The sequence below is a fragment of the Crotalus tigris genome, unplaced genomic scaffold (assembly GCF_016545835.1).
Source record: "Crotalus tigris isolate CLP2741 ecotype Arizona unplaced genomic scaffold, ASM1654583v1 scf7180000024366.1712601, whole genome shotgun sequence".
NCBI classification, from domain to species: Eukaryota; Metazoa; Chordata; class Lepidosauria; order Squamata; family Viperidae; genus Crotalus; species Crotalus tigris.
Window position 1 is genome coordinate 1,428,768 of NW_024100534.1, and position 26,304 is coordinate 1,455,071.

Sequence of the window (26,304 nt, forward strand, 5' to 3'; positions counted from 1 at the left end):
GATTCTGCAAGGATGTGTCCTCATTATCATTCACTTGAAAGAAAAGATGCATTTCTTTCTCCACACTTTCTCTAAATTCTTTTTCCTTCAGAATCCCTCTTTGGAAGGTCCATCTTGGCCTATATCTTTGACCTTTCAAGTATAAACTTATTGGGTTATGATCAGCCCAGAGACTGGGTTCTATGTCTATTTCCTGTATTTCTGAGGCTAATTCTTTGGAACACCATAGCATATCTATTCTAGTCCATGATCTGTGCCTACTGGAATAATACATATATTCCCTCTTATCAAAATTCCTCTCTCTCCAAACATCCTGTAAACTAAAATCCATACACATCTCAAAGAAAATTTTTGGAAGTATTTTTTTATGTCCTTTCATTGCCTCTGTGCATTTATGGTCTTTAGTTTTATCTACAATCGCATTAAAATCTCCGATTATACAGAAACCATCTCCCTCCATATCTCTCAGCCTATTGTATAGATTTTTAAAAAAGGATACCTGAGCACCATTTGAAGCGTATATTACAACAAAAATTATATTATTTTTATTAAGCTTAACTTCAACGATCAGAACCCTGCCCTCTTTATCATTATATATTTGTTTCGAGATTATCTTCTGCTTGACGTACAAAGCAACACCCCTTTTTTTCCAATCAAGTGAAACATATAATCGACCTAATTTAGGTCATTCTAATAGAGATTCCTGGCCAGATTTTATATGAACTTCCTGTAAAGCTATAATGTCCGCATTCAATTTAAGGAGTTTATTAAAAACCTTCCTACATTTTGCTGGTACATTCACCCCTCTAATATTTGTTGACCAAATCTTATACTCCTCTCCCATTATTCAGCTTTTGTCGTGACTTTGTACTTCTGGTAATTCTTAATTCCTTTGCCTCAACTAAACTTCTCCCCTGTTCCAGCCTACCTTGACTGTTTCCCACGCTTATTTCCTCCATACTCTGTTCTATCCCTCTTTTCTCCAACAATTGTTCAACGTCCCTTCTTTTTACTACCATATCTCTTCCTTCTCCAGGATCCCTCAGACCTTCCTCTGATGTACAGTATTGTTGATAAAAATCTTCCGCTTTCTCAACTGTGTCTAACCTAAACCTCTTCTCCTGCCAGGTCACAATAATCCCTTCAGGTGTTAGCCACCTAAAATTAATATTACTTTGATGTAGCCTAGATATCAGGAAGAGGTAATTTTTCTGGAGGTCTCTCATCCTCTTAGGTACCTGTTTTAATACAATAATTTGTTTCCCTCCATATTCTAACTGGTCATCACGTGTTCTGTATAACAATTCATCCCTAATCTTCTTTCTTATAAATTTAACATGGACCTCTCTAGGAAGATTATGACATCTTCCATAATTTGTTTGCACTCTATAAGTCTCATCCATTTCAGCAATCATCTCTTCTTTTTCTCTCTCTAAAGCTCCTGCTAGCAACCCAGCCATCTTATCTGAGAGATCTTCTCCTCTTTCTTCAGTGACATTTTGAAACCTAAGATATTGGGACGCCTTCTCCGCTTCCAAAAGTATCACCGCTGTCATTAACTCTTTATCAGCCTCCATTAAGTTTTTTCCCATCTCTTCCACTTTCTTTTCTTCATCATCCAATCTTGCTCCATAGCCACCAATTTCTGTTCATTTTTAACAATTTGCTGTTGAAAAACTTCAAGCCTGCCATCCATCTCCTGGATCTTCTCTCTCATTTCTCCTGTGACATTCCTGACTGCTTCCAGTTCCGTTTTGATTTCTTTATGATTCTTCATCATGACTTCCTGAATAGCCTGCATCATTGCTTGCAGTTCGTTAAGTGGGTTGGGATTTTCTTTTTAAAGCATAACATCTGATGGTCTTTGAATCATTGGACTGGAACCTTGAACTACGTTTTTCTTCCCTCCACCAATCTTGACTGAGTTTGGATTACTTGCCATTTTAAATAAACTCTCCCACCACTTATTCTTCTTCCAAAATGTCCGCTTTCCACTTCCCTCTTTCCGTTCTTCCACTTTCACCCCCTTTACGTTATTCCCTTTCCAGATGTTTAACCATCAACAATACCATTGGTATACAACCAAATATTAACCAACAATCTTATCAGCAACGTTTCCAAGAATTAAAAGTCTCTATAGCATTCCAGTTACATTCTATCATGGAGTTTCTATTTCTTTCCGGGGAGAAGAAAAGAAAAAAAAAAACCAAGAGTTCCAAAGAAGAAGATCGTCCCCTTTAAACCGACCAATCCACTCAGCAGACAAATCGAGCCCGAAGACAAATAAAGTTCTTGACATAAATAAAAGTTAATTCCTATCTTTTTATGTGATTTAAAGCGTCAAGTCTTTAAATCCAGAGTAGCCTGGCTCCTCCACGCCAAGCCCTTCCGGGCGTTCTTCCTGCCACTTTGGCTCGCCGCTATCTTTTCCACTCTTCGACTTCTCTCTTTCCAGGCTTTCCCTCTCCACAATTGTCCTTTAATGCGTCTACCATAAACAAATCGCAAAGTTCTGGGGAAAGCAATTTGATCAAGTCTGATTTACCGTTGTTCAGCTAGTCCCTCGCTTACTTTGTCCAACTGGCAACTTTGGCAGCCATTAAGGCCATCTTCTTTCCGATCCGCTCGGTACTGGGTTTGTCCGCCACCCCTCGCCAGTTGCCACCGACGACAGAGCAGCAGATCACCCACACCTTCTGACGCCCCCACAAGGCTTCTTTCTGCTCAGATGAGCCCCGCGGACCTAGAACAAGCGTTCGACGATGCCGGTGAAACCATCCACACCGCCGCCCGCTCTGACAGCTGGCTCCGCCCCCCTTAGTGACATTATTTTAATTGTTTATATTTAGTTTCCATTTTTGTTTTGACTTTATTGTCACAAAAGGAGCAGGTTATAAATATTATTAAATAAATTAGCTGTTGTATCACATGCAGAATGGCCTCTGACCAAGTGATGTTCATGGCTACTCTGGGCAAGCAAAGCATGCAATTTGCACATTAGAAGCAGGAAGATTAGGCTATTAGGCTAAAAATAAGGCTATTTTTAGATTATGTTCTGCCAGTTGGAAGTGCCCCAAAGGAATTAGGAACCCTAATATCAAGAGTTGCAGTCATGCACTATTGAAAATGAATAGTAATATTAACTCTACATAGGAAAAAGAGTCAACAAAATATAATTTTAGAAAGCAAAGACTGAGCAGAATTATTCAGAGTGCTTAGAAGACATGACAGTAAGACATGGGATTAAATTACAAGAAAGTAGATTTTGTATGGCAATCAAGGAAAAATTCCTAACTGCAACAGCAATTCAATGATGGAACAGTTTTTATCAGGAGATGGTGAAATTTCTTTTGCCTGGTTGTATTCAGCCAGAGCTGGATGGACTTCTGCTAGGGATGCTTTAATAGGGAATTCTTTGATTGAGAAGGAAATTGAATTAGGTGATCTCCAAAATACTATCCAGCCTTTAAATTGTTAGTACAGAAAGACAAACATGATTAAGAGGTATGGGATGAGTATCATAACTGAAGTACAGCAACAGAAGAATATATTTTATTTGGAAGAAATATATACAATCGAAAGGGAGGGAGAATTGCATTGTATACTAACATACAAAGGAACAAACTTGGTAGCACTGTAGAGAGCATCTGGGTTAACCAAAGCAATATTAGTGTCTATAATTGCCCATTTTACTAAGGAAATGCAAATAGTGCTCTGTAAGTGCAACTTGCAAATCTTTCAAAAAGGCATAATATTGTAATGGGACTTTAAATAACTCTATTATCTATTGAGAGACAAAACTCTGTCAAGCATGGTCCTTTCAGACAATTATGACGTCTTTTCTACTCAGAAGATGAAAGAAAAAACAAGGGAAACAGCTATCCTTGTCTTGATTCTAACTAATAGAAAAACATAACTAAGGAAAATGAAGATATAATGCAGAAACTAATGCATTAGTTTTAATCAAACACTTCTTTGACAAAAGCACATCTAAATAAAATTAGTAAAATTAATAAGAAACCTTCATTGGAAATAGAATAAAATTATTTGAAAGTTGTGAAGTGAAATTTTGATTGTGCATCCAGCACTGTGAGCTATATTTAATTGTAAAGTTTTCTTTAATGGGAAGAAATATTTTAAATAAAAGTATCCAGGTCCATTAAAAAATATAGATTCAAAGTTAATCGCAGCAAGAATTGTACTAGACTTTACACATGTTGTGTGGACCTCACCTGATTTTAAGGGCCAGGGTATGATTCCACTCTTAAGGCAATACTTGACTATCTAGCTGCTGTTTCAACACCTCCAGTAAAAATGCACCACTTCCTGAGATAGTTCAACAACTACTACCATTAGAAAATATTCTCTGACATCTATCCAAATTCTTTCTTGTGCTTTAAATCCACTGTTTCTTGTTTTCTCATCTGGAACAACTCCAAACAATTCTACCCAACTTTGGCTTTTTCAAACTACATTATGTAGGCTTGGTTTACTAAAGTTTGCATCAATCAGCTGTCTTTTCTAAAGTAGAGCTGGTAAATTATTTTTCAATAATGCATGACTTCCATTCCTAGAACTGTGCATATTTTTGCTATTCATGTAATCATAAATTTAAGAAAAGTACATTTGTGTAGGAAAGTATATAAACAAAACAGGTGTGTATGGGTGTATCTTGCCAATTATCAAATCACAGTAAATTCTCCAAAACTTCAATGACTAATCTAGTTTTTTTTTTCTCATTTCTCAGGCATTATTGAAAATGGACTGTCAAGGCTTGGTTGTCAAGCTAATTCAGGATTTTGTTCTTCTGACTACAGCTGTAGAAGTGTCTCAGCGCTGGAGAGAACTTGCTGAGAAATTGGCTAAAGTTTCTAAGCAACAGATGGATGCCTATGAAGCTCCCCATCAGGATAAGAATGGTGCAGTTGATAGTGAGGTAAAAAGTACATTATGTTCAGGCCATCCAGAAAGACTGAATTAACTCAGTAACTTGGAAAATGTGCTTCATACTATGTTCAACATATTTTTCCCCTCTGAAATAAAGACAGTCCACCTAAGAAAAGGAAGCAATCTTTGTTGTACAGCCACTGCAGTGAAAAAATACAGTCATTCTTCCAAGATCAGCACAGATTTTATAGTAATTGTGAGATCCTTCTGTGATCATATACATGTCATGCACACAGAATGGTTCAATTTAACACATTCATATTTAGCAGGAATAATTCATCATTAGACTATGATTACAACACATAATACTAAAAGAACAACAGTGTGACCTGAACAAGTCTGTTTGCAAGACTAGGGTTTATTTTTTACATGCTTCTTTCCTGTGGCTCCACATATAACAAACAAAGGTCAGAAACAAACTTATAGGAGCAGGCCCATATTTAATATTTCCCAAATGCTCTTTCCAAGAGCTAAGTTTTTTGCATCCCTGCATTGGGGAGATACTGGTCTCTATAATTGAAAGCCAGCTATTCCACAGGAGGAGATCCTTAAATGAGAAAGCAAGACTACTGCAGGTGGAACTCCCTAGTGACAAAATCCTCAAGTCTTCACTCTCTTAATTATATAGGAGGGGCAGATGCATTTCAGAGCAGAAAATCTTGAAGATAGCCAGTTCACGTAGGGCTTTAAAAGGCAATAACCAGCACCTTGCAGTGCACTTGGAAGCTGACCGGCGGCTGATGTAACTCTTAGAGTGAAGGGTTTATGGGTGCAAATGTAAGTGTCACAATCACTACTGGATTGCTGCTTAAGTTTCTGGATAGTCTTAAATGGCAATCTCATTTAGCATAGGTAATAATAATACAATTGCACGATTACAGGAATGTGTGTGCACAACCACTGCTACTCCAGCAAATAGAATAGAATAGAGCTCCAAGGGACCTTGGAGGTCTTCTAGTCCAGTCCTCTGCTCAAACAGGAGAACCTATATCATTTCTGACAAGTGACTGTCTAGTCTATTCTTAAAAACCTCCAGTGATGGAGCGCCGACGATTTCTGAAAGCAACCTGTTCCACTGGTTAATTGTCCTCACTGTTAGGAAGTTTCTCCTTAATTCCAGGTTGCTTCTCTCTTTGATCAGTTTCCAACCATTGTTTCTTGTCCTGCCTTCTGGTGCTTTGGGGAATAATTTGATCCCCTCTTCTTTATGGCACCCCTCAAATACTGGAATACAAATGATATACAGTATAAGATATAATTGTGCAAAGGCTGTCCTGACCATAATCTCTGTTTTATGCTCAGGCAGGAGCCACAAGTCCAGGAGATCTCCCAGACTGCAAACTAGCTCAATATGGGAACTATCATCATTCAGAATTATATATTAACTATCTCTATTAAGCGTCTTATCCACAGCTACTTGGTCTTAGAATTCAGCCTAATTCTGTTCTTCCCCATTCAGACCTAACTGTAATACATTGGCTCAACATGTTGATTTCTTGAATCATAGGCCTGGAATGGACCTTGGAGATCTTCCAGTCCAGGGCTTTTCAACCGGTGGCACGCGTACCACTAGTAGTACGTTGGCACCTGGCAGGTGGTACGCATACAATGGGATGAACAGCACTGTTAAAAACAAAATGTAAAAAAAAGTGTAAAAGTGGATGAGGTGAAGCGGCAGCAGTGCCACACAGGCTTGTGGGAAAGTCAACTGGAACTGTACATTGCCTCAGTCCTACTGAGAGCCCAGGATGAAAGCATGCAGCTCCAGCTGATTGGTGGCGGTCTTGGGGGTGGCAGGCAGCCTCACACAGTCTTTTGGTAGAGATTCAGCTGGAGCTGCGCAACAATTGCCTGGGTCCTGCTGAGAGCCCAGGATCAGCGCGCACTGCTCCAGCTGATTGGGGGTGGCAGGTAGCCTTGCGCAGTCTTCAGGCAGAGATTCAGCTGGAGCTGCAAGGGGCATTGGGTCCTGCTGAAGGGGAGAGAAGAGATGATATTAAAGGAGGTGGGGAAGAGATGATATTAAAGAGGATGGGGGAAGAGATGATATTAAAGGAGGTCGGGAAGAGATGATATTAAAGGGGGTGGGGGAAGAGATGATATTAAAGGGGGTGAGAGAGGACTACCTGTACTTTGTCACTTTTGATAGGGATCCAGCTCATCCATTTTCCCCACAAGCCTCTGTAATTGTGATCTTTTTATCCTCTCCATATGTTTTCCTGAATAAGAAAGGTTTGACATTGGAAAGTTTAATCAGGATGAACACTGATTTCTTAAGGCTTCTTAATTTTCAGAGTGAAAGGCGCCTCTCTCAAAGGTGTAATCTTTGCCATTTACGTGTAATCTCCTGTCACCACTTTAGTTGTGTTAGCTAGCCAAGAAGGAAAGGCATCCAGTCCAATCCTAAATGCTTGAGTTTAAATATAATTTGCAAGATATAAAGTAAGCTGGGTAAGTCTTGATTTAGTACAGTGGTGGCGAACCTATGGCATGCATGCCAGAGGGGGCATTCAGAGCCCTTTCTGCGCCATCACCCCAGCCCCACCTCCCCCCATGGCCCCCTCCTCATCAGCAGCCCCCCTGGAGGAAAGTCGCCCCCGGACGTGGCCTGCACAGAGCAGCACAGCCAAGAACATGGACATACCCAATTCCAGCAACCATTTCTTATATGGTTATAATGAAGAGAAGGATGAGGGGTGACATGATAGCATCTTCTAATATTTGAGGGGTTGCCACAAGGAAGAGGAGGGGGTCAACTGTTCTCCAAAGCCCCTGAAGGCAGGACACCAGCAGTTCACCTCCCGATGACCCTCACCTAGTTTAACCTACCCATCACAAGACCCATCACAAGCCTCTCACTGATGACTCACACCTGATCCATCACAAGGCCCTCACTCGACATATCCACACCCGAAGCCCTTATAAACAGAACAACACCGACACTTACATCCCCTAAAACACCACTGAAGATGTTACCTACCCTGGTAATGAAATGTTCCCACAAGCTCAGAGAACAAATCTCCACCCTCATCCTACACCCAGGCTGCAGATATTCACCACTATTGCATATATGTATATACCCATAGGCATACATACACATACATGTACACATGGTACCCACAAACATACACATTATATACAGTAGTGGGATTCAGCCGGTTCTCACCACTTCGGCAGAATCAGCAGCTAATTTTTTGTTGCCCAGGCCCAGAACAGACTTCCAGAAATGGCATCCACACAGAGAACTGGTTGTTCTCATATTTGAATCCCACCACAAATTTTATATATATATATTAATCACAGTCCATCTAGAATACACAGCAGAAAACAGAGTCCTGAGAGTTAAAGAAGGTTGATCCTGTATGGTACAAAGCTATTACGGAATCTAGTCGTTCTGCTTCAGATACCATGCAAGCGCCCTCCAAGAAGGAATAACTTGTGTACTCTGAGGAAGATGAGAGCTATGCCAGAGGTTCAACCATACTAGACAGGTTTCATCAGAGGAGTCAGACAAGGAGTGTCTCTCCCATAAAAAATATGGTGAGACGTAAATTTCAGAATGCCATACCAGCTCGGATGTCGCCCGGGTTAACAAGGTCCGCGCTAGATATTGGAGTTCCTGGATATCTGGTGAAAAATGGGTTACAGGACTCAGGACTGTTGGCTGAGCAACCAGGGCCAGCAGCTGCAGAACTACTGGAAGAAAAGGTGTCTACCCGTCGCAGATACACAGTGATTGAAAACAAAGAAATAATGATCTGTTACTACAGATCAAGTCCAACAAGAAGAGGATATCTAAAACGAATGCACCAGTTCTGGAAAGAACAACATCCAGAATCAGAAATAACAGAACAGAGACTAGCAGATCAACGCCGATTTATAATACAAAATAAAGTATTCACAGAAATCGAATTGGACGAACTGCAAAGGTTTACCCCGGGCAAAGAAATCAAAGCCTTACCAGAAATCATTCAGAATGTAGAGGCAAACCAGGGGGAGTTGGCAGTGAAGGAATCCAGCAAAGATATACAACTGTTCTCATTTGGAAACCAGGCACCTCTTCCTCAGGAAGAACAAAACCCTCTAACTAAAGAAATAAAAGAATTGAAACAAAGAATAACTGAACATCTAGAACAGCACAAAAACAACAGAATAAGGCTGCCTGCATTGAAGCTTGTTCCAAAGAAACAGCTAGCACAAGCATTAAAAGATGCAAATACTGCAATATCAAGTATAAGCACCAATTCACTGCAAGAAACAAACCAACTAATGTACAGCACAACTGCAGTTATAACTGAATACCTGGGATGCAAAATCAACAAAGAAGAAAAACAAACAAACAGTGCACCAGAAAAATGGAAGGTTAGACTAGAAAATAAGATCAGCAAGTTAAGATCACATGCAAGCAAGCTAGAACAGATGAAAGAAAAGAAGCTGAAGAACAAGAAGACCAAAGAATACCTAATCAAGAAATACCACTTAGAAACAAGGAAGATCAAGGAAGCACTGGAAATAATAAAGCAACAAATAACAGCTATAGCCAGGAAAATCAGTAGATATGAAGCTCGAATTGCAAACTATAGGCAGAACCTCCAATTTCAATCCAATCAGAAACGTTTCTACCAATCCATCAATGGAGAAACTGCAAGGAATCAGTCAGTACCTGACAAGGAAGAAACAGTGCAGTTCTGGAAGCAGATATGGGATAACCCAAAGAAATACAACAAGGATGCGGCTTGGTTAAAAGAGGTGGATGCAAATAAAACAGAAGTTGAAATGAAAGAACTAGTAATAACAACAAAAATGGTAGAAAAAAGAGCAAGAAAATCAAAAATTGGTCAGCACCAGGTGAAGATGAACTGCATGGGTTTTGGTTGAAACATCCAACTGTTATACACCCACTGATTTCCAAGCAGTTCAACAATATACTACAAGGAGGAGAAATTGAAAAGTGGCTAACAACTGGGAAAACCTACCTAATAATGAAAAATCCAGCAAAAGGGGCAACACCAGGTAACTACAGGCCAATTACCTGCTTACCAACAACTTTCAAATTACTAACTGGTGTGGTAGCTGATGCAGTACAACAGCATCTAGTTGAAAACAATCTCTTTCCACCTGAGCAGAAAGGAAACCGCCCCAATAGCAGAGGAACAAAAGATCAACTCCTAATAGACAAAATGATCTTGGAAAACTGCAAGAGAAGGAAGACCAACCTGAATGTGGCATGGATTGACTACAAAAAGGCATTTGACTCTCTGCCACATGATTGGATAATAAAGTGCCTAGAAATAACAGGAGTCAGTAGAAACATCAGAAAATTTGTGCAAAGATCGATGGCACAATGGAAGACACAGTTGCAGATCAATGGTGAGAAGCTGGGAGAGGTTAATATCAAGAGAGGAATATTTCAAGGAGATTCATTATCACCATTACTATTTGTTATTGCACTGTTTCCTCTGTCAACAATACTGAATAACTCATGACATGGCTATCAAACATCAAAAACATCTACCAGACTATCCCATCTCCTTTACATGGATGATCTGAAGCTGTATGGGAAAACATCATCTGAAATAGAATCGCTGCTCAACACTGTCCGTATATATAGCCAAGATATTGTTATGGAGTTTGGCTTGGACAAATGTGCCACACTTACTATCAAACAAGGAAAAGTAGTGAAAACTGAAGGAATCAAGATGCCCCACGAAAATAACATTAAGAGTCTGGATGAGGAAGAGTACTACAAATACTTGGGTATCCTTCAAGCTGACAACATCAAGCACACTGAAGTCAAGAAAAAGATTAGAGGTGAATACATCAAGAGAGTGAAGAAGATCTTAAAGTCCAAACTCAATGGAGGAAATACCATAAAGGCAATCAACACCTGGGCAATCCCAGTCATTAGGTACACAGCTGGAATAGTGGACTGGACTCAAGCAGAACTAAAAGCAATGGATAGGCAGACCAGAAAAATAATGACAATGAATCATGCCCTTCATCCACGCAGTGACATTGATAGACTTTATCTACCAAGGCAAATATGTGGGCGTGGAATGCTACAAGTACATCAGATGGTTGAAGAAGAAAAAATGGCTTTGGAAGAATATCTGAAGAACAATGATGAAGATGCACTGAAATTAGTATATCAGGAAGGCTTACTGACTACTGGAGAGACCAAATTGGCCTACAAGAAAGACCAAATGAAGAACAGAATAGAGGCATGGGAAGACAAAGCACTACATGGCCAATACATTAAAAAAATAGCTGGGAAAGCAGATAATAAGAAGACCTGGCAATGGCTAAGAGCAGGAAAATTGAAGAAAGAGACCGAGGGACTAATTCTGGCTGCACAAGACCAAGCCTTAAGGACAAATGCATATAAAGTCAAAATTGAGAAGACAGCAACAGACAGTAAGTGCCGCCTATGCAAAGAAGCTGAAGAAACAGTGGACCACCTGGTAAGCTGTTGCAAGAAGATTGCACAGACTGACTACAAGCAGCGGCATGACAAAGTAGCAACAATGGTGCATTAGAAGATCTGCAAAAAATATCATTTGCCTGTAAGCAAAAACTGGTGGGATCATAAAATAGAGAAAGTCATAGAAAATGATAAAATTAAACTGATCTGGGACTTCAGAATTCAAACAGACAAGCACCTGCAACATAACACCCCAGGCTTAACAATTGTCGATAAGAAAGACAAAAAAGTTTGGATAGTGGACGTGGCAGTGCATGGAGACAGCAGAATAGACGAGAAAGAACTGGAGAAGATAACAAAATACAAAGACCTACAAATAGAAATAGAAAGACCATGGCAAAAGCAAGCCAGGGTAGTACCAATAGTAATAGGCTCCTTGAGGGAATCTATAAAAGGAGCAGTTTTGGCAGGAGAGTGAGTGAGCAGCCTTTGGAAGTGACCAGTGGTGGGTTTCAAATCATTTAACAACCAGTTCTCTGCCTTGCCTCCCCTCCATCTTGGTCGGGCTGGGCTGCTCGGGGGTCAGCTGGGGTGGGTGCAGGAGGATGGGGGTCATCAGGTCCCAGGTGGGAGAAGACAACAGGGTCTGGCTAGGGGGGGCGGGACACCTCCACGGAAGAAAGCCACCCCCCTTACCAGCCGAGCCTCTCATCCACACTGTTGTCATGTAGAATTGCATAGAAAGGGAACCAGGCAGGGAGCTGGAAGGGGCGACTGGCAGGAGAGAATCAGAGCTGCCATCTCCCTTCCGCAGTGCAGCTCCATCGGCGTGGGCAAAGACAGCCCTGGGATGGCCAGAAAGGAGCCTTCACCTGGTGCGGGCCCTGTCTACGATGGCGGCAGCTCCTGCTGCTGCTCCGAGCCCCTTGACCAGCCAACCAAACAGGGAAACAGGAGGCGGCAGCAGTGATCCCTGCATTGCCAAGCCCAGCCGGCCTTGCGCTGGTGGAGGCAGCGGTAGGGGAAGGTGAGCTGTAACACATGCCCACCCCTCCCCACTGCCACTCTACATCATCCCGCACGCCTGTCCCAGAGGCACACACGGGACAATGTGGGGCAGCAGTGGCAAAGGATGGGCACATGCCAGATCCCACTTTTCCCCACCACCCCCACCAGCACTTCCTGATCTGCCTGACACCATCGGCCCCCGCACAGAGAGGCCAGTGAGCGCATGGGGGCTGATGGTGTCCATCAGCAGCCACAGCATGCTGGCTGTCCTGCATAATAGTAAACTGGGCAAGGAGCCCCATCGGCACGGGCGGAGATGGTCCCAGGACGGCTGGAAGGAAGCCCGGCCCATCCATTCAATGGCTCTGATGGGGGCGGCTTCTGCTTCTGCTCCAACTGGTCAACCATGCAGGGAAGCAGGAGGGGCAGCTGTTCCACGAGATCTGCTGCCTCGTCGGGCTACCAGGGAGCAGCCAAGGCGGCTCCAGACCCTCGGCTGCCCCTCCACCTTCTCCTGCTTTCCTGCATGGTGACCGATCAGAGCAGCAGCAGAAGCCACCCCTGTCAGAGCTGTCGAGTGGATGAGCCCAGGCTGGGCAAGGGCTTCTGGCCATCCCAGAGTCATCTCCACCCATGCCGATAGGGCTCCATGGCTAGTTCACCATTATGCAGGACAGCCAGCATGCTGTGGCTGCTGATGGACACCGTCACTGGCCTCTGTGTGTGGGGGCTGTTGGTGTCAGGCAGCAGATCTGGAAGCAAAGCTGTGCCGCCCAAACTCACACTGGTGGGGGTGGCAGTGGCAGGGGAAGGCAAATCTTGCATGCGCCCACACTTTGCTGCTACTGCCCCACATTATCCTGCATGGGCCTCTGGGACTTGCATGCAGGACAATGTGGGGTGGCAGCGAGAAGGGGTAGGTGTGCATCACAGCTCACCTTTCCCCGCCACTGCCTCTACCAGCACGAGATTGGGCAGCACAGCTTTGCTTCCAGATCTGCTGCCAGCCGGGCTTGGTGATACAGGGATCACCGCTGCCGCCTCCTGCTTCCCTGTGTGATTGGCGATCAAGGAGCTCAGAGCAGCAGGAGGAGCAGCAGCCGCTGTCAGAGCCACCGTGTAGACAGGACCCGCACCAGGTGAGGGCTCCTTTTCGGCCGTCCCAGGGCTGTCTCTGCCTATGCTGATGGGGCTACACTCTGCCCATGCTGATGGGGCTGCCATGATGCAGGACAGCCAGCAGGCTGTGGCTACTGACGGACACCGTTGGCCCCCATGTGCTCGCTGGCCTCTGTGTGGGGGTGCCGATGGTGTGAGGCAGCAGCTGCTCCAGCCCCTGTCTCACCTTGCCCTCACCCTGCAGGACAAGCCTCCAGCCCACCACCCCACCTGCCAGAGACCCCCTGGATCTCCCCAACCCTGCCCAGCCCCCACAGGTATCCCCATGAGCCACGCCCACCCAGTCGGCCATGCCCACCCAGCACCTGGCGATAAATTTTTGGGTTGCACTTTGGGCACTCAGTCTCTAAAAGATTTGCTGTCACTGATTTAGTATATGCACCATAACTGAGATCTTTTCATTATTTTTATCCTTTCCCAATGCAGATATTATGAAAAACATCCCAGTACAAATACATTTAGCTAATTATAATGGTATTTAGAAATTATATTATTTCTAGAATAGTTTTCTTCCAATTTTCACTGAAGGAAGCCTGAGATTAGGCTATGCCACTTAGACTTCCATATTCCACAATAAAAATAGATAAAATATTAAAAATATCTTTATATAAAATTGCTGTTAAAGAGAGCTGTGTTAGTGAATAGTGTTAAAACAAACAATGAGTCTGGTAGCACCTTTTAATAACATTTGTTAATTGAGAATTGCTACCAGATGCTTTCTGATTTTTTACCACTATATAAGAATTAGTAATAAACAGTCCTTGTTAATTTTGGTTTCTGTCTGACAGGCAATGTGGAAACCAGCCTATGATTTCATGCTAACATGGAGTAATCAGATGGGAGACAGTTACCGTGATGTTACCCAAGAGCTGCACATTGGTCTTGATAAAATGAAGAATCCTATTACAAAACGTTGGAAACATCTGACTGGAACCCTAATTTTAGTAAATTCTTTGGAAATATTACGAGCAGCTGCTTTTAGCCCACAGGAAGAATATGATGATTATGCCCTCTGATGGAAAGTTTTGTCTCATGCAGTCTTGTATTTGTTATTAGTTCAAGAAAAAGAGCTTCTGAATAGCCAAAGTTTGGAGCATGATTCCTGAGCTAAAAAAAATCAATTTTCTTTTCCTCTTTGCAGAAGATTCCAAAATCTTAGTCTTTTACATATTCTGTACTGGACAACTTTCATTATGTTCAAAATCAGACTTTTTAAAAACATTTGGCAGTACTAGACTGAAAGCTCAAATCATTTTGATAAAGACCTTGTCATTTTTACATAATATGGGAAACAGTTTCCTTCTTTTTATATTAACACTTTGAATCATTGATATAGAGAAGCACAAATATATCTCCTTGTAGGATTTGGATTTTAATGTGTTCTTGTGAGAATTGCCTTTCAGTTCTTGCTCCAGCATCTCTGTGATCTTGTCAATAATGATACAGTTCTGTATGATTTCTTTTTATGTAAGAAAAGATGGGCACACTTTTTTCAACTTAGCTGATGTTTCTTACATCACAATTTAGCACTGCAAGTTAGTGTTCATGTAAAAGACTTGTTTCACTCTTGTATGCTTTAGATCTAAGGGCAAAAAAGCGAAGTAAAGCAAAAACCCTAAACAATTTTTGTTAAAAATAAATAAACCTTAATGGATGCCATTTATGGATGGAAGTACTGCCTTCCTCCATTATCACAGAAGTTATCTAACAATAATGTATGCTTGTCATCTCTAATAGCAGATTAGATCTTCAGAAATTTACAATGTCAGGCTATATTTAAAATATGGAAGATTGTTTTTTCTTGTTTTGGGACTATATCAATTGAAAATCAAAAGACATATCATGTTATTAAATTAAAAATAAATATAAATATAAAAATTAGTAGGCTAGAGAAAATTCTAAATTTGAACTGTTTTTGTTATCTAGATAGCTAGATGGGGGTCTCCTTTAAAAGAAAAAAGGTCATTTATGTGTAGTCCACATGCAGTTGTTGAAGTATGTGTAAGCTAAAACGTAGATTTACTAAGTATTAGGCCTAATTAAATTGGAAGAACAATTGGCCAAACAGAAGTGTTTCATTGGACAATTCTTTGTTCATTTGCAGATTCTAGATCAGGGGTGTCAAACTGCCAGCCCACAGGCCGGACGCGTCAGGTGTAAGCCGCGCCCACCCCATTGCCAGCAATGGCAAAACTGGCCCAATACATTGCGCGACGTCACATGACGTCGCGAGTTTGACACACCTGTTCTAGATCAATATATGCTATAGCATATGCAGAATTCATATGGGCAACAAAGAATCAGCTCTGGGACTTCATTTAACCACACAAAACTATATTAAAGTAAATAAATCTAGTTGTACTGCTACAGGTTTTGTGAAATCACTTCCAATATATATATTTAATTGGGGAGCTTTTTTCCTTTCCTTTTTTTTTGTGGGGAAAAAAGCCAAAACTATTTTACTGCTTGGAATATTTTGCCTTTCAATCAACTCTGATTATTTGAAACAGCTTTTTCTATTTGGAAGTTCAAAGTTTCATTAAATCAGAAAGTAGTTTGCTAGAAAAGAAGTTTTCATTCAAATTTAATAGAAGAATACTTTTAAAAATCCATTGTTCTGTTCATTCTGTTTAAGCTCTCTCTAATGAAAACTAATTTAAATTATTTCATAAGGAACAGAAAGATGTCTTTTCAAGCTTTCATATTATGTGTTTCAATTATTTTGCAGAGTTCCTATTTTTAAACCAACAACTATTGTGTTGCAGGTTTATCACAAAAAAGCTTCATAGACTTGTTATAAACTGGTGAACTGGATTTTAGCAATAACATTAAATAAAATTAAATGCCATTTATCATGACATTTAACAATCTTCCTTTATAACCAGCTGAACTGTGTAAAAAATGAATTACATCCAACTACTTACTGTCTTGTTATTGATCATCTGTCAATGCTGTCTTTCATATCTTTTAATCCATTATTTCAATAAGGAAAAACTCTTCCAAGCATGTGCTGAATTGGATTGTGACCTGTGAAAGTTCATGCAACAAAACATTTGTTCTAGTCAAAATTAATTCACATGAGATAGTAAATACATTTGTGATAATAATGGACAACTTTGCTTATTGTGTAGCATAAAAAAATGAGCGAGAACTAGATGTGCTATAGCAGTGGTGGCGAACCTATAGCACGGGTGCCCTCTCTGTGGGCATGCATGCCGTCGCCCCAGTCCTAGGCCTTCAGCTGGGTTTTATAAAACCTTTTCGCTTTAGGCCTCCGCCGCCATGTGCAAAAAAAAAAAAAGATTCAATCAGTCAATTTCAACTTCTCATGGGAAAAAAAGATCTTGTAAAGTTGGAATTAATTGATTGAACTTTTTAGTCCCACCCAGTCTGCCGTTACCACCACAGCCACGCTCACCCAATGGGCCACACCGCCTGGCACTCAATGATGCATAAGTGGGTTTTAGGTTGCAGTTTGGGCATTCAGTCTCTAAAAGGTTCGCCATCACTGTGCTATAGGAACAGAATAAACACAATCTCATTCAGATTCAGTAAGTGCTTTTTTTACACTGTTAGACTGAAAATAAAGCAAGGAATATTTTGTATCTCTATATGCACTTAAAAGAAACATCTTATACACAGTGATGTACGATACTCTAGGCTTATAAATAGAAGATAATCCATGCTTATACGTGGGTATAAATGTTCTGGTGGCATTGACAAATATCAAACTGGTGTTCCTGTACTTAAAGGAGCAGCCCTATTTTTCCTCTGGATCATCATGGCTCTGTTGATTAGCAGACATGGAATTTGCGAGAAGAATGTGTTCTCAGATCTGAACTGCAGAAATCCATACAAATGCTATGCGGGCCTTGAGTTTTATGGACTTAGTTACCTTATGAGTAGTGGCATTTGTAAAAACAGAGTCAAAGCAATTAATAGAATTTTAAATTAATGCATAAGTGGTTTTTATGAATGCATTTTTGCAATTTTTGTGAAATTACTTCAGCTCTTGTACAATAATGTTATAATACAGTTTCCCTAGTGAATTGCACTCTGAGACCTTTTGAATCTACAAAAGACTGATCTGTTAAGGTGATATTTTTTCTGATTTTCATTAAAGTACACTTAGCACAGAGTTGATGTATTTGTTCAATCAAATAAGTATGCACTCTACAAATATTTCACTGTATTTTATATGTCAAAAACTATAGAATTAAAATATATTTTAACACAACTTTGTTTCACCTTATTTTATGGAAGCTTGAAATGTTAAAAGCAGATATAATTGTGTTGTCCCTGGCTTGGAGAAGCAGGAAAACCAATTGTTTTAACTGTCTGGCCTTTCTTGGAGACATTTTATAACTGCTAAGAGGCCTATTATACACGAATGCAGAACTAGTGAATGCCGAACATCAATTGAACAAGTATGTTTCACTTTAGACAGATATGAAATGTGAAAAAGGACACAATTGTGTTCTCCCTAGCTTGGATGCAGGAAAACCAATTGTTTTATCCATCTGACCTTTCTCTGAGGAGATAGGAAGCAGAAAAAATAATATTTTTCCGGTCCCAGACTTTCTCTGAGAAATGAGTCCAATGCACAAGTTCTACTTGCTAGAAGGTCCATGATAGCAAATGCCGAACTTCAATTCAGCAAATACAAATCACTTTTGAGACAGACATGAAATTTTAAAAAAACAGACACGTAATCCTGTTCTCCCTAACTTGGAGAAACTGAAAAACCAATCATTTTACCTGTCTGGCCTTTCTTGAACATTTAGGGTTCCGGTTGGGGTTGGGGTTAGGGGTAGGGTTAGGGTTGGAGTTAAGATGGGATTTAGGGTAAGGGTTAGGATTTGGGTTAGGGTTATGGTTCCGGTTGGGGTTAGGGTTAGGGATGGGGTCGGTTGGGGTTGGGGTTAGGGTGGGAGTTAGGCTTAGGGTTATAGTTATGATTAGGGTTAGGGTTAGGATATGGGTTAGGGTTAGGGTAAGAGTTAGTAGTTAGGGTTAGGGTTCCAGTTGGGGTTGGGGTTAGTGTTAGGGTTGGAGTTAAGATGGGATTTAGGGTTATGGTTAGTATTTAGGGTTAGGATTAGGGTTGTGGTTCCAGTTGGGGTTAGGGAAGGGAATGGGGTGGGGATTGGAGTAGGAGTAGGGGTTGGGGTTGGATTAGTGTTAGTGTTAGAGATAAGTATACTATTTGTGTTAGGGTTCAGTTCCAGTTAGGTTAAGGTTAGGGTTAGTGTGAGGATTAGCTTTACCATTAGGTTTGTTTCCAGTCATGGCTAAGAAAGGGAGTTGGTGTTAAATTGTTGGATGTTGTCAAATGAAGAGAATTTGATGGCTTTTCATTCTGACTTTCTTTGTGGACCGTAGTCAAATACATGGGAAAATACTATTGACAATGAAAATGAAAGTCGGGTTAGGGTTAGGGTTGGAATTTGGATAGGGGTAAGTTTAGGGTTAGGATTGGGGTTATGTTTAAGGTTAAGGGTTTTCTTAGGGTTGTGGCTTGGGTTTGGATAGGGTTGGGTTCGGATGAGAGTCAAGATCAAGGTCAGGGTTAATGTTAGGGTTACCCTTAGGTCTGTTTGCAGTAATGGCTGAGAAATGGTGTTAGTGTTTGATTGTTGGATGCTCTCAAAGGAAAGAGAATATAACAGCTTTTCGTTCTGACTTTTTTTGTGTCCATAGTCAAATACATGGGAAAATACTATTGGCAATGAAAGTGAATGTCAGGTTAGGGTTAGGGTTGGGTTAGGTTTAAGGTTAGGGTTAGGATTATAATTAGGGTGGGAGTTAGGGTTAGGGTTATGGGTAGAGCTATGGTTAGTACTTAGTAGAAGTTAGGGTTTGTGTTAGGGTTCGGGTAAGGATAAGAATGATAAGGTTAGGGTTAGGGTTAAGATTGTGTTAGGGTTGGGACTTGGGTTTAGTTAGGGTTGGGTTTGGGTTTGGGTTTGGGTTAGGGTCCAGATCAGGGTCAGGATCAGGGTTAATATTAAGGACAGGGTTACCATAGGTGTGTTTGCAGTCACAGCTGTCAAATGGGGTTAGAGTTAGTTTCTTGGATATTCTCAAAGGAAAGACAATGGGATGCAATTTTGTTCAGACTTTTTTGTGGGTCGCAGTGAAATTCATGGGAAAATCCCATTGACAATGAAAATTAAACTCAGGTTAGGATTAGGGATAGGGTTGTTTGGGTTAGAGTTAGGATTAGGATTACCATTAGCTCTGTTCGTAGTCATGGCTGATAAATGGTGTTAGAGTTAGGGTTAGTGTTACTGTTCAGGTTAATGTTAGTGTTAGGGTTAAGGTTAGGATTAGGGTTAGGATTATGGTTAGTGTTGGGGCTTGGGCTAGAGTCGGGTTAGGGTTAGGATTGCTGTTAGGTCTGTTTGCAGTCACGGCTGAGAAATGGTGTTAGGGTTAGTGTTAGGGTTTGGGTTAGAGTTAGTGTGAGGGTTATATTTCATCTCTACTTATCGATTATGGAAAACCCCATTTCTGCCCTCTCTGGATTCTGTCATACGATGAAGGGGAAGGGGGGTGAACAAAGGGGTTTTATGGCCCTCCCTTTGGTACAACTTCAAAGGATTTGAATGTGGATACCACCAAAAGGACTAAAGCATAAGAATGGGGCCATCAGCTTTGATCTGCTCTTCTCTGAAGTCTCCCACCGGCAGTGAGGAAAAAGGGGGTGGAAATGTAGTGCCTGGGATTGTCGCTGGAAAGATGATGGGGTGAGGTGGGGCTGCTGGGGACCCCTTAAAATCTTGAACCGTAGGGCTTGGGTCCTGTCTAGAATGCCTGCAACCATTTTCTCTTAATAAAGGATGCCTGTTGGAAGAAATATTCCAAGAGTTCTGTCTTCTTAAGATGCAAAGTGGGGTGGGTCCTTACAGTTAGGTTTACCATTAGGTTTGTTTGCAGTCATGGCTGAGAAAGGGAGTTGGTGTTGAATTGTTGGATGTTGTCAAATGAAGAGAATTTGATGGCTTTTCATTCTGATTTTTTTTTGTGGACTGTAGTCAAATATATGGGAAAATACTATTGACAATGAAAATGAAATTCGGGTTAGGGTTGGGTTTTGGGTTGGGGTAAGGTTAGGGTTTGGGCTAGAGTTAGTGTTAGGTTTAGTGTTAGGGATAGGGTTTGGGCAGGGTTAGGGGTAAGTTTAGGGTTACGTTTTGGTATGTTTGCAGTCGCTGCTGAGAAATGGTGTTAGGGTTTGGGTTAAGGTTTGGGTTTCGGTTAGGGTTAATGTTTGAGTCTTGGTCAGGGTGGTGTTATGGTTAGCGTTAGGGGTAGGGTTACTGTTAATTTATTTGCAGTCATGGCTGGCAAATCCTATTAGTATTAGATTCTTGGATGTACCCAAAGGAAAGAGAATGTGGTGTCTTTTCATTTGGACATTTTCTATCCCTTGAACTGGACAATGCAATGCTACATGGCATTCAAAAAGCTTAATAGGCAATTTGTGGCTGAATGAGTCCTGAAGCACACTAACCCTGAGGAACTGTTTGTAATTCAAGTGGATACCAGTGATGTGTACTCCTTCAAAAGAATAAAGACAGGAATCTACAACCGTGTGCCTACACACCTCGCAAATTAAATGAGACTCAGAGAAGTTGGGCAGGAAGACTTCGCAATTAGATGGGCCTTGGAGACAGTTCCTAGAGGGGAGTAAAATCCCCTTTGAGGTGTGACTGACCGCAAGAACTTAGAAGCATTGACAACTCTTTGAAAACTCTCCCCCGAGCAAGTACAGTGTGCACAATATTTCAATCAGTTTGACTTCAACTTGAAGTACATTCTGGGGGGGGGGGGGACTTCCTAGCTGATGCCCTGTCCTTCATGCCCTAATACAAAAGTACCCAAGAGGAAGTGGTGAACCCCATTGTCCCCACAAAAGAAATGGCAGGACAGGTAATGACCAGACAACAGACAAAAAGAAAATCCCCAGACCCCAATGGCACCTTAACACAGCAGATGAAGAAAGAACTACAAATTGACACATGGTTAGGTGCCTACAGAGAGGAATTGACTATGAGGGGAGGGATGGCCTGGAAAGGGGCTAAGTTATATGTCCCAGACAGTTTACGAATACAGATCTTACACCGGAGCCATAATGCTAAACAAGCTGGCCATTTCAGGTTCCTAAAGAATTTACACCCAATAATAGTGGGAGGTGAAATGCATTATAAGATTAAACAAATCTTAGATTCTAGACTCTATAAGGGGAAATTGCAATATCTGGTACAATAGAGAGGCTACCCAATTACGGAAGCGAGGTGGGTTAAAGTTCACAATATCAAAGCAGATCACTTAATAAATACATTCCAAAAGGAATAATAATAATAATAATAATAATAATAATAATAATAATAGTAATAGTCAGAACCCATATCGATAGGCACCCCAACCTTTTGCTCCATTCCTCTTTTACTATCTCTTCTGCCTTCATTTTAACCTGAATCTCACTCTCCTCTCATCCTGGGTTCTGCCATATTCCTAGGGGGTAGGGGGAGTGCTTGAGGGTTATTGCCTTGACTTCCTCTATCCATACAATGTAACAATTTGCTTTCCTGCATTATTTCTCTGTGAACATTCCCATCCCTTACTGTCAGCTAGCAAAGGGAGGGGAAGAATGGAATGCAACCTCCGGCAATTGCTTTATCTCTGCGCTCCCAGAGAAGGTGCAAAGAGCCGCCTAAACATCGTAGCTAAAACCAGAGATGGCCTGATGTTATCTCCTCTTTCCCACGAGGAACTTAACACCTGGGGATTGGACAATTTGAACTGACCAGATGAATGAAGGGGTGGGGTTTTGCTTGGGGCACTTTCACCTATCGATCTGAGTGGGAAACCCTCAGATCCTGTCTAGTATGCTTGCTATCAACTTCTCCTAATAAAATATCCTTTTGGAAGAAACTGCTTCCATGAGTTCTACTTTCTTGGGATAAGGTTTTGAAGTGGGTCCTGATTAATAATAATAATAATAATAATAATATGCCATCAACATGTATTTACCTTCCACATTTTAGGGGGTTCTGCCTGTCAAGCATGATGTGTGTGCATGATACCACCATTACTGCTTCTTAACTTGCCAACACACTAGGGGGGAGGAGTGGAATGGAATGCAGACTCCAGACAAGAAATCTAACCATGGACGTTTCAGCAGGTGTTTGTCAACCCATGAAGACACTTTCTCATAACAAAACTTTGACACTGGATTGGACAATCTGACATGCACTAATAAGAGGAGGAAGAATTCCATATTTTAATTATAGCTTTTTGCGCAGAAAATAACCAGAGCTGGTTTTGCTTTCACTCATGCTGAAATGATGTACCCAATAAAGTTTAGCATAAAGAGATTGGATTGTCTCAGCAGTGCTTATTTGGTTGGATTCATTAGTTGGAACCCTGACAAGCAATTTCCTTCCCTGGTCACCAAAAAAGGCTTGATTTTTAAAAACAGGAAGCAGCAACATTATTATCATGAAATTCAAGCCTGAATCTCATCCCAGTGTCTGTTTTTGCATTCAACTTGAAACAAATTTTAGTTTCTGGGCATCCACATCCCTGATTATCAGGAATTTTCTTCCCCGGTCACGAGAAAAGGCTCTATTTATAAAAACAAGCAGCACAATTTTTAAGCATGAAATTCAACAGAGAATCTCTTCTCAGCATCTGTTTTTGGATTCTGTTTGAAACAGATTTTCACCGCCTGGGCACTCACATCCCTGATCCCAGCATCAGGAAGTTTCTTGTGGAATCAGCCAAAAAATCTTGATTTTAAAAAAGAAGCAGCACAATTTTTAAGCATGAAATTCAACCCCAAATCTTGTCCCGGTGTCCATTTTTCCATTCAGGTTGAAAGAAATTTTGGCCTTCCTGGCACCCACATTCCTGACCCCAATATCAGAAATTTCCTTCCCTAGGCATCAAAAAAACTATGATTTTTAAAAACAAGAAGCAGTACAATTTTTAAGAATGAAATTCAACCCCGAATCTCATCCCAGTGTCCATTTTTGCATTGGATTAAAACAAATTTTGGTCTCCGGGCACCCATGTCCCTGATCCTGCCATCAGGAATCACCTTGCCTGGTCACCAAAAAATTCTTGATTTTTTTAAGAAAGGAAGCAACACAATTTTAAAGCATGAAATTCAACTCACAAAGGTGTATTGCCATCCATTTTTGCATTCAGCTTGAAACAAATATTGGCCTTCCAAGCACCCATGTCCATGATTCCAGTATCAGGATGTTTCTTGCACAATCAGCAAAAAAGACTCAATTTTTAAAAAGTAGAAGCAGCAAAATTTTTAGGCATGAAATTCAACCCTGAATCTTGTCGCAGCATCCATTTTTGCATTCAAGTTGAAACAGATTTTCACCTCCTGGGCACCTGCATCCCTGACTCCAATATGAGGAATTTTCTTCCCTAAAAAAGCTCTATTTTTAAAAATAAGAAGCAGCACATTTTTAAAGCATGAAATTCAACCGAGAAACAAGTCCCAGCTGTCAGGGCCCACTTCAAAACCTCATCCTAAGAAAGCAGCACTCTTGCAACAGTTTCTTTCCAAAAAGAACTTTTATTAGGAGAAGCTGATAGCAGGCATAATAGGCAGGATCTGAGGGTTTCCCACTCAGATCAATAAGTTAAAAGAGTCCCAAGTAAACCCCACCCACATAGTTCATCCGGTCAGTTTGAATGGGCCAATCAACAGGTGTTAAGTCTGCTGGGGGAAAGGAGCTGATAACGAGATCCAATCCCATGCTTGTGAAGATGTTATTGGGTCTTCGCACCTTCCCTTATGCAGCAAGAGATAAGCCAGATGGCCAGAGGCACATTCCTTTCTCACTCCAAGGTAACATCAAGGGAGAGATAGTTCAAAGAACATGTTGGTAGAAATAGTGGAAAGAATACATTGTAGCAAAGCAAAGAAACATACCACAAAGCTTTCCCCCTCCCCCTCAGGAGAATGGCAGAACTCTCAATAAGAAATATGAAGAAATGAAATAGATTCCCCTCTCCCAGGAAAAGAATGGGTTCTGACATCCTGCCCCCCTTAAAAGAAAGATCCATCTGTAGAAAATAAAACAGAATAAAGGGAGACAAGGATTAGTCTGGTTTATCTGGGTATGCAGCGTGAAATTTGCTAAGGAGTCGGGGGGGGCTAATATGACATTTCTGGACCCACTTGTTTTGGGAAGGCAGCAGGGGTTTCCACGCTACCAGGTATTGGGTGGAATCATGATGTTTTCTGAAGTCTAGGATTTCTTTAATTTCAAAATGTTGTTCGCCTACTACAATGATTGGAGGAGAGGGAGGAGCTGCAGCTGGCCTTAAGGGCGACTGCGGTTCACATTTTAAAAGACTGCAGTGGAAAATTGGGTGAACTTGTCTGAGTGTCTTTGGAAGTTCCAATTCCACTGTGATGGAATTAATCATTGTTTTAATAGGAAATAGTCCCACAAATTTTGTTCCTAACTTTTTTGAGGGCTGTAGGGATTTTAGATATTTTGTTGACAGATAAACTTTCTCTCCTACTATAAATGGTTTGGGTTCACTCCGTTTTTTATCTGCTTGGATTTTATATGCTTCCCTAGCTTCGTCTAACACCTTCCTCACAACAGGCCAGGTATTTTTCAATTGTGCAATCCATTCCTTCAGAGAAGGATGGTGGGATCACTTGATGGGAGTTTAGGCATCAGGTTAAAACTTTGCCCTATTGCTACTTAGAAGGGAATGTAGCCCGTGCTGGAATATACTGCATTGTTATAAGTGACTTCTGCGAAGGGGAGCAGTTCAGTCCAATTGTCTTGCTGGTAATTGATGAAACACCTTATGCTCCAGTACTGAGTTCGACCGTTCAGTCCCACTATTCGTCTGCGGATGATGACTAGATGACAACCCCTGGGTGGTCCACAACAGTCCTAGGAATGCTTTCCAAAACTCTGATATGAACTGTACTCCTCTATCTGATATGATTCATTGTGGGGCCCCATGAAGTCGATAAATATGTTGGACGAATAACTTTGCAAGTGTCTTTGCACTGGGAATTTTTTGGCATGGGATAAAATGTACTTGTTTAGAGAACAAATACGTAACGACCCAAATGACTGTGTTTCCCCCACTTTCTGGTAACTCCACAATAAAGTCCATAGAAATTTCCTTCCAAGGCACTGATGGGGTTGTTACTGGTTGTAATAAGCCTGGGGTCTTCCTTTACATTATTTTTTTTTTAATTTTTTATTTTTCCAAACTCTCCCCAATACATATACCATGATATTTATCAGATGTTAACATACATTCTTTTTACATTCATATATAAGATACTTTTAATAAAATGAAATAAATACATACACATGACTTTTGATGTTGCTCGCCCATTTCCCCTTTCACTGTATCCACACTCCTTCTTCTCTACCTTCTTTCTCCCTTTCTTCTCTTCCCTACTTCCCTATTCTTCTCTTCTCTTTCCTTCACCATTCTCCTCCCTTTTCTCCCCACTTCTCCTCTTCTCCTCCAACCTTCCTACTTCCTTCTCCCCTCCTTTACTCTTTCTCTCTCCTCTCCTTTCTTCCCTCTCATCCCTCTTCAGATACAATTCAAGAGTAATGTCCAAGCAACTCCTCTCTCCAAATTTCCCTATCTGTATTATATACAATAAGATTAATTTTCTCTTACATTAATACTTCTATTTATCTAACCTTCTCGGTATATACTTCTATAAA

General features: G+C 41.1%; 1 protein-coding gene across 6 annotated transcripts in view; it reads left to right on the forward strand.

Annotated features, from left to right (window-relative positions):
• The window catches only part of SH3BP4 (SH3 domain binding protein 4), a 99,275-nt gene extending 83,791 nt beyond the window's left edge, over positions 1-15,484 (forward strand). For 5 of the 6 annotated variants that reach the window (XM_039327692.1, XM_039327695.1, XM_039327696.1 and 2 more), the window contains 2 exons: positions 4,748-4,936; positions 14,344-15,484. In XM_039327692.1, the coding sequence (XP_039183626.1) occupies positions 4,748-4,936; positions 14,344-14,571 (417 nt within the window). In that variant the 3' untranslated portion in view covers positions 14,572-15,484. The remainder of the gene's footprint in view (positions 1-4,747; positions 4,937-14,343) is intronic. The other variant, XM_039327697.1, reaches the window with a different exon arrangement.
• Positions 15,485-26,304: the final 10,820 nt, after the last annotated feature.